This window comes from Triticum aestivum, chromosome 1B (genome assembly GCF_018294505.1).
Source record: "Triticum aestivum cultivar Chinese Spring chromosome 1B, IWGSC CS RefSeq v2.1, whole genome shotgun sequence".
NCBI classification, from domain to species: Eukaryota; Viridiplantae; Streptophyta; class Magnoliopsida; order Poales; family Poaceae; genus Triticum; species Triticum aestivum.
Window position 1 is genome coordinate 524,536,368 of NC_057795.1, and position 9,362 is coordinate 524,545,729.

General features: G+C 42.1%; 1 protein-coding gene across 1 annotated transcript; it reads left to right on the forward strand.

The window, feature by feature from the left end:
• Nucleotides 1-372: 372 nt before the first annotated feature.
• Nucleotides 373-8,562, forward strand: LOC123136317 (probable DNA helicase MCM8). Its single transcript, XM_044555682.1, has 18 exons — nucleotides 373-753; nucleotides 1,571-1,711; nucleotides 1,805-1,919; nucleotides 1,991-2,213; nucleotides 2,289-2,452; nucleotides 3,806-4,069; nucleotides 4,861-4,956; nucleotides 5,048-5,200; nucleotides 5,380-5,450; nucleotides 5,555-5,673; nucleotides 6,046-6,175; nucleotides 6,312-6,363; nucleotides 6,458-6,614; nucleotides 6,703-6,877; nucleotides 7,359-7,529; nucleotides 7,776-7,889; nucleotides 8,062-8,108; nucleotides 8,316-8,562. Coding segments are annotated over exons 1-18 (2,394 nt in total). The 5' UTR covers nucleotides 373-552; the 3' UTR covers nucleotides 8,317-8,562.
• Nucleotides 8,563-9,362: the final 800 nt, after the last annotated feature.

Genomic DNA, 9,362 nt, shown 5'->3' on the forward strand with positions numbered 1-9,362 from the left:
CCATCTCCTCTCCGCTACCTTCGAACTTCTGTGAGAACCCTAGGGACGAACCGGTGGTGTACGACCGCGATCCCTAGCTCGCGGAAGGTCTTTGGTGGATGGGAGGGGATCGGTGGCTAAGTGGATCGCGGAGGATTGAACCCACACGCGGTTACTAGCACGGCAGGATCACGGTGGTCGGCGGCGACTAGGGGCAAAACCCTAGCACAGACGAGATCGCCCCCCCTATCGCCATACCATAACTTTCGCTAACCGCCACCCGTAGGGACGGACTCCCTGTCCAGGAGGAGGATTTCTGCCACGATACTACGCGCACGATGCGCGGAGCATCTATTCGCTTCTCTTCCCCGTAGGCACACCGCACACACACGGCCGTCCGTGGACCCACCTGTCTGCCACGGACATCGACTCACCCATCGTCACACCCTCGTCCCCACGCCCGCGGCGCAAAACCCCGCTAAAAATTTCGCTCCGCCCGCCTCCAAGTCTCGCCACCGCCGCTGCTCACCGCCCAAATCGTCGGAGAGGATAATCCCCGGGACCTCCTTAGGGATGTACGCCGACATCCAGAAGGGCCGGCCCGGCTGCCGCCCCATCGACGCCGCCCGCACGGCGGACCTCACGGCGGTCTGGCCGAGGTACTTCCCCGAGGAAACCGAGCACCCGGTCTGGGCGGACGACCCCAGGGCCAGGCTCGTCGGCGACCTGGTTAAGGTCCTGGAGCTGGAGGAGAGGGCGAAGCTCCTCCCACGTGTAAGCATCTGTCTCCATTCCCCGTATAGCGCCTCATTTTGGCCCATCTCTTGTGGTGACGCGATTCTAGGGTTGCTTACTCGGTTCGGGCGCGATGAAATTATCGCGGTTGCTGCTCGACTGGCTGGTACCTAGGGTTTATCGGATTGGCTGATTGATCGTTAGTTGAAATTCTCTGGGAGTGGCAGCTGACATTGTAACTGTATATAGTTAAAGTGCTTGCAGGCTCGTGCCTAATGTCTGTCTGGTTCCAATTATTTAAGTTCCTGAGCTTGCCATTGCTAGACATTTAATTGGGTACCATTGTTAGTAAAATGTGTGTTGGTTCCTTGCTGTTAGGGCAGAATTGGGGTAATAATTTACTTATCTGATCGAATCGACCTCGAAATTTGGGGCAGAATTTGTTTCTACAAGATCAAGGTCTCAATGCGATGGTGGCTCCTGGTATATGAAGTAGTGACATATCTAATCAGAAAAGGGGAATACTCTTCTTTATTAGGAGGGAAAAGAATCAAGAGGAGCTTGTAATTTTGTGAATAACTTTGATACTTTTGTGCTCCACCTTGTCAGTATCATAAGATTACTTATACATTTATACCCCAATGTGCTACTGCGATAACTACCTAAAGCACGATGCAATGTTCCAATTGAAAAATGAAATCATGGCTTCATGTAGTTGCACAATAAATTACTAATCGCGTGGAAATGATTTAAACACATTGCTTCATAGTGTGCTTTTGTCATTACATGGAAGAATATTTCCGGTTCCAGCAAATGAACGAATTCATGTTGTTATAACTTATGACTACATTCACAGATTGAAGATGATGGTGTTGTCTTCTTCCTTCCAATTGATTTCCAGCAGCTTAAGAACTTGTGCGGTGGTACCAACCTCTTAGATGCTCTCAGGGAAAATCCTAAAGAAGCCTTGCTTTGCATGGGAGCTGCAGTTCATCTGGTTGATGCTTCATTTCACGCTAACATTATTAGTGTTGTCAGTTGTGCTTTGTTTTTTCACTCGCTGGACTTTGATTCTTGATGTTTTCTTCAGGCTAAGTGCTCGGGCAATGGCCTCCAGTTGAGCGACGTAGACAAGGTCAATATCAGGCTTTACAACCACACCGAGACAATAATTGCTTTGAAGAATTTGAAAGCGGCCTCTATTAGTAAGAACTTCTGTCTTTATCCATGTGTTCTGCATCTAAATGAAGTACTGACTTGTTGATTCACCTCATAGAGAAACTAGTGACAGTGCGTGGTACTGTTGTAAAAGTCAGTACTGTGAAACCTCTAGTTCTGGCGCTGGAGTTTCAGTGCATGAAGTGTGCTACAGTCATCCGTCGTGTGTTCTCTGACGGGAAATTTTCACCTCCGGTATCCTGCATAATTCAGGGCTGCAAGGGCAGAACCTTCACCCCAGTGAGATCTACTGCCAAGTTGATAGATTTTCAGAAAATAAGGCAAGTGATAAATAGATAATCTGTGTCATTCTCTGCTTATAACACTAAGCTCTGTTTTTATTATTTTCAATCCAGGATACAGGAGCTTTCTAGTGCTGAAAACCGTGAAGAAGGCCGAGTGCCACGAACTATAGAATGTGAGCTTACAGAAGATCTTGTAGATTGTTGCATCCCTGGAGAGGTTGTAACGGTAGCTGGAATCGTCAAAGTGCTGAACAACTATATGGATGTTGGAGGAGGTACAATTTTGAAGAAACTAGTATCTTATTTCTCGTTGTTCATTTCTGAACCTTCCTGGATACTATATTTCACATTGCTTCAAAGCCTGAATCCTCTTTGCAAAAAAAAAAAAAATGCTAATGTTCAGGTGTCCCAAATTTCCTGCAACACCTGTAGAGCACATATGTTTTCAGTCTTTTGTTAAGGTTGTTCAGTAGTTTGGGTTGGTTGTCTAGTTTTGGCGCATTATGGACTACTAGGTGTAACCGTATCAGGTAGTTCACAAGAAGCATTATCAAGTTCCATGTTTCTCTTAGGGAAAACCTATCTCCTGCTACGTTTGTTATCCCTAAAACCTCCCCTCATTTTATCTTCACCTTAACTAAAAGATTCACTCTTTTTTAGACATTGTTGCTTTCTATGACTTCCTTGAATATAAGACTCAAGAATTGTTTGTAGAACAAATGATGATAGCCAAAAGGTTACTATGTGTGGCGTCCATGTCATTGCCACATGCAATAGTCGTGATGATTTCTCTGTCATGCACGGTATCCCATACAAAAGGCCATGCACGCCACACAAAGCAGGAAAGTGTCGGATCAACAGACCATGTCAGCAATGAGACGTGTCCAGGAGGGATATGTCGGGACAGACTTGGTGCTCCTGGAGGCAGCATCCACTGCCACTGTCTTGCCGCAGCCAATAGTTGTGGGTGAGGGGAGGACAAGTTCAATACCCATGTCTCCTCAGTGCCATCAAGGGTTAGACCGTTAGAGCAGATTATAGGTGGTAGGTGCAACATATCGGCTGGATGGGAGACACAAAGAGTGAGAGATAGAGGTGAATTGTGTCTTCATTGATTTCATATATTACATTACAGTTCCTTTATGTTGTCTCTGCTGGCGTATCTGTGTATGGCCTTATACCTAATAATCCTAAGTTCCTAACTGACCACAACTCATTTGAATCTAGTTGCACTGTCCTGGACTGGTCTCGAGATCAATGATACCAATGGCATTGATCCGGGTGGACTAATTGAATGCACTGGAGTCCGAGTCATAGACAGCCAGTAATAGGTTTAGGTAGTTGCGGGAGCTGCAGGGTTGGTACAACCGGCCTGTATTCTAGGCCCAGCTGAATTAGGTTCAGATGCTGCCCGTCTGGTGGTTATACACCCCACAACTGATCCCATGATCATATCCTGATCTCTTGTGTAGTTCTTTCTGGTTCTACCATGCAAATACAATCAGTGAAGCTCATATTAGTCTGATGCCGGTGCATTCTTTTTCCAAAACATTCTTGTTTGTACTATGTAGATGCATATTTTCTTAAGTTCTCTTGTGGATATATACATATATTTTTAATATCTTTAGGTAAGTCCAAAAGCAGAAATCAGGGTTTATACTACTTGTACTTGGAAGCAATCTCAGTAAGGAACTCCAAGGCCCATGTTGTTTCAGAAAATTCAGATGCAAGTTCTACTGATATTCTGGCTACTGGATCCTTCAGTTTCGAAACTTTTACTGATAAGGATCTTAAATTCATCACCGAATATAATAGCGAGCATGGTGCTGATGTATTTCGTCAAATACTTCACTCCTTTTGCCCCTCCATCTATGGGCATGAACTTGTAAAGGGTAATTTTCTATTCTAGTACACTGTTTTAAATCCTAATGTGGTATTTTCTTGCAGTAATTTAATTAGAAGGTATTTGCGTTAGCTATTTAATGTGATTAAGTATTTACATTTTGGTCTGCTCAGTGTTGTCCAAACATTTGGAAATAAATCAATCTGTTGTGCTCTCTTTAGTTTCTGTATATAAGAAATGATAACGATTATTTTAGCTTCATTACTTCTGGACATGTGCAGTGTTTTCAATAACGATTATTTGATTATTCATTATTTCACGGTAAGTACTCTTGTGCTGTCTCAAAAAAAAAAAGCAATTCAGCGGTGAGGAATTGATCAAGCTATAGTGCAGAGTTCAGTAAGGGGATATGTTCTCTTTCTTTTCAAGAGCCAGCGTTCTAAAGAATGAAGGAAAGAAAAGAGTGCAAACTGTATTTTTGAACATAAAAATATTAAATTATCAAAAGTTCAACGAGTAGAATAAAGACATGCCTTATTTCCTAAGAGAGCAAACATCAAGAATGAATGTTTGTCCATCTCCAGTTCTTCTTATGATCAATACCTGCATCTTCATTAGTACATGACGACCGAGCTACCGCTTGCTGACTTAAATCTTGGTGGGAAGGCGGCGCTTAACGCTTAGGCAGCCGTCTAGTCCAATTTTAGAACACTGTCGATAGTGCAGAGTTCTCATTTCAGCGCAGTAGCATTTGCTTGGATGCCGCATCTTCTGATTCGTTTTGTTTCTTTGTTGCATTATATTACTGGACATGACTAAATTAATGTTTCTAAATTTCAGCCGGTATCACTCTCGCGCTTTTTGGTGCTGTGCAGAAGCATTCAATGGATCAGAACAAAGTCCCAATTAGAGGAGACATCCATGTTATTATTGTTGGTAATCCTTATAATTTACCAATCATGATCCATGTAGTACATGGTTAGCACTTCCCAGGATGCAATCATACTCTTGCTTAATGTTGTTGCAGGCGATCCAGGACTAGGCAAGAGCCAATTACTAAAAGCTGCAGCATCTGTTTCTCCACGGGGAATATATGTATGCGGGAATACAACCACAAATGCTGGTCTAACAGTTGCTGTGGTTAAAGATTCAATGACAAATGATTATGCATTTGAGGCTGGTAAGCATGGAAGATTTATTTGTTCCTCACACATTCTGTGGAGAACCTTGTCAGAAAGTCAGCTAATTTGATCATTTGTTGTCATACAATTGGTTGTTCTACTGTTTTGTGGACGATGTGGTTTGAAGTCTTAGAATTTGCGATAGGATCAAAATAATGTTAAGCTCTTGGCTTTACAGGGGCTATGGTTCTTGCTGACCGTGGGCTATGTTGCATTGATGAGTTTGACAAAATGTCAGCAGAGTATCAGGTATTATTTTTAGTTTTCACCTGATACAACCTTCTTGGTGAAATGTTCATTCAGTAAAAGATGTTCTATACTTTCCTTGTTTGAAATTGAATTTGTGTTCTCAGTCCTTACTGGAAGCCATGGAGCAGCAGTGTGTATCTGTGGCAAAGGCTGGCCTTGTGGCGAGTTTATCTGCCCGCACTTCTGTGCTGGCAGCTGCTAATCCTGTTGGTGGTCATTACGAGTGGGTTAATCTTTTCCATCCTTCGATAAAATTTTCTACCCCTGCTTACCGTATGATGTTTGTCATTCTGGATATGTTGTCTTCATTCATCTTTCCTTCTTCAATTGATACTCATTACCTGTACTGTTATCTCTGTGTGCGTATGCGCGTGATGTGCAATTACTACAGTGTGATTGTTTTTGTCAATGTAATGTTCTTTTGCACTCACACAACAACACAAGTCACCGTGCCTGGAACAGGCAGACCTGCAAGCAAATACCATTTCCTTGTGTATTCTGGTGTTGTTCCTTCTTTTCACTTGTCAGTGAGATTCCGGTAACAGATCTTAAATTCCTGGGTTGTTTTCAACTTTTAGTAATACTATTTTTGCAGCCGAGGCAAAACAGTGAATGAGAATTTAAAGATGAATGCTGCCCTGCTCTCTCGGTTTGACCTGGTTTTCATTTTACTTGACCAGCCAGACTTGTTTCTAGATAAGAGACTATCAGACCACATAATGGCAGTAAGTTTTTGTTATCCATTTTTTGTCCACATCTTAAGCATATAGTACTGATGAGCAATATCACCACATATAATAAATGTGTCAGGGCTTTAATCTAATTAAAAACTAACGAAAAATTAATATTTTCTACACGCAGCTCCATACCAATGACAGAAGTCCTTGCTCATCCAACAAGAGGCTAAGAACAGGTCATTCTTTGGTTATTAAAAAACATTTTTAGTTCCTTTTTACATGTGAAACCGTATACATCGTTATTGATTTGCAACTTTGCTCCATGCCCAGTGCCTCAATTTAATGACAGTATGGGGATTGGAATTGATGAGAAAAAATTGGCTTCAAGGCTGAGACTACACCCAGAGAAAGATAGGGACTTTGTTCCGTTACCCGAACCACTTCTTCGCAAGTATATATCTTACGCGAGAAGCTATGTTACCCCCCGGTATTCTGTCAGCTCCTTTTCACTTATCAATACCATATATGTAATGCAATTAGTTCTTATTTTGTTATTTTTCTTCTCTCGGCTCAAGTATGTCAGAACCAGCAGCGGTGGTACTGCGGAAATATTACTTGAATTTGAGAGCACATAGTACTTGTTCTGATGGCACACCCATCACAGCCAGACAATTGGAAAGCCTTGTGAGGTTAGCAGAAGCTCGCGCTCGGGTGGATCTAAGAGAAGAAGTGACTGAACAAGATGCGAAGGTAAATAAGTAGAATACTTAACACCCCCCCCCCCCCCCTCCCCGGCTCCCTCCTCCCCATTTTGTACATATGCGCACCTTGCACCCTTGCACTGCCAGTTTGGATTTCTTCATACTTCATACCTAAATTACCAGCAGAGAATTTTTCTGTTGGTTTAGGTTCTTGTCCATGATTGCTGGGAAAATCTGAGTTCTTTCTCGTGCTAGTTTTCATCCTCAGCAAATTACTGAATCAAACTTAGAAGCATGATGAATTATGTTTTTTAATCTCCATATCATGTCGATGTTGCAGATTTATTTTTTCTGTCTGTTTGCTGCTTTATAAATCTGAAAATGTGAACGTACGGTGCTTATTGCATGCCTAAGGCTTATGCAAAGTGTTGTCTGGCAAATACAGTCGGATAGTTAGATGACATCAAGAGGCACACCTTTTTAATCAAAAATGGGCGTGCAATCTCATTCTGCGTTTTATTATGTTGCAGGATGTTGTTGAGATCATGAACGAATCCTTATATGACAAATATGTTGATGAGCATGGTTGTGTGGACTATGCTCGGAGTGGTGGGATGAGCCAACAGAAGGAGGCAAAAAGACTTATGAGTGCCTTAAACAAGCAATCTGAGTTGCAGCAAAAGGATCACTTTTCAAGAGCCGTAAGCAATTATGCATCTAAAATATTTTGATGAAAGGCTGGTCTGTTAGTTATTGCATATACACAAATCAATTGACATGGAAAGAGTACCAATTTTAGTTCAGCTACAATTCTGGTCCTGCTATGATCGACGAAATTTGACTTACTTGCTTTTTGTGCATTTTGATTCTTTTGTTACGCGGTTTCTCCAGTCAATAGGAGCATCTTCTTGAGGTTCCTCTGATGTTCTGTAATTTTCCCTTTGTAGGAGATACGGAGCTTAGCAGATAAAATCAGCTTGCAAGTTCCAGATTTAGATGATATTATGGAAAGATTGAACAGTGCCGGTTATATTGTACATAAAGGACAAAACATATACCAGGTATTGTCTCATAAAACTGCTTGACAGCAAGAAGTTTTGATCTAGTTTTTGGTGTCAGATACATTAGATGGGTATCCTGGTGTCGTGCTGATTATTGGTTATGAGTTTATGACTGGTAGACTCATGATGAGCCCTCCACTGAGAATCTAACTTCTTATTGTCTGTGAAACAGATATTGACCTCATCATGTTCACGGACCCAGCCAACAAGGTCAAGATGGTGAGTTCTCCTACACCCTACATGAAAACATGGGAGTTTGGTGTTGGTATTATGCTAAATTTTATATCTGTGTCACACGTTAACGTCTGGTTGACTAACAGTTACTTTGGGTCAGTGTCCAACACTTGCCATTGTTGTGACAAGATAACTTTGCAAAGGTTTCCTCTTCTTTGCTGCCGATTCATGATAGTTTTGTTTTTCTGGCAGATGTAGGGGGGGATTCGTTCTGCAACTCGTATGGACCGTTATGTACAGTATAGTCATGTGATGGCCTCTAATTTAATGTGTGGATAGCTCTGTGAATGCTGTTTATCGTAGCAGTTGTAGCTGATAATGACAAATATAATATCCTTGTGAGTTCCAGCATGTTAACGGAACATTCTGTTTTCGTTAAAGAATCGTCTATTTCCTGGACATTGGTGATCATGAATGCCGATTCTTTTTGTAAAAGAAACTTAGTGCTTCTATGAGACTTTTAAATAACCCCTTAGGGCTGAGAAATAGCGAACCCGCTTTGCTTATACGTTCAGCGTACGGTAGTGTATTTATTTGGACGAATGCAGTATATTATAAGAGAAAGAGTTACACAAGTAATTGGGCGGTGATGAAGGTGACCACCAAGGTAGACAAATTGAGGGCTACAGGTTACAGATTACAAGTTTCATAGAATCATAGTACCATCAAGGAGGCCTCCATGTTAGCCTCATCGGCGGTTTCACCTACATTTTGCTCTACGGGAATGTGGGACCGCTCGTGTTTTAACCTACTCCCTCCGTCTGGTGAAGAGTGTACATCTAGGTTTAAAATTTGCCCACAAAAGAGTGTACTTCTATCTTCCCAATGCACTTTAAAGTAAGAAAAAATACTTCTCTCTCATCACACGGTAATCAAGACCAATAGTAATCTACACATGGTCTTCTTAATTTCTACATGCACTTAGCTCATTGGAGGGTGGGTAATTAAAGAGGAGAGAGATAGTGGCTCGCACCTTTCCAATGCATTTTTTACTCAACTTCATAATTTGTCCTAAAATTTCTAGATGTACACTCTTCACCGGACGGAGGGAGTACGTCTGTGCTCTACGCTTACCAGTGGAATTGTTTTGTGTGCTAGTATCTTCTTTACAGAGAAAGCAGCCTTATCAGAGTTCCAGTGATGCTTGTCCTGCCCTATCTGCCGCCAATGCTTCACTTGTTCCGTGTTGGGGCATATCTTTCGTTGCCCATTAGTGATAGACGCCAATGATCAAAGCAA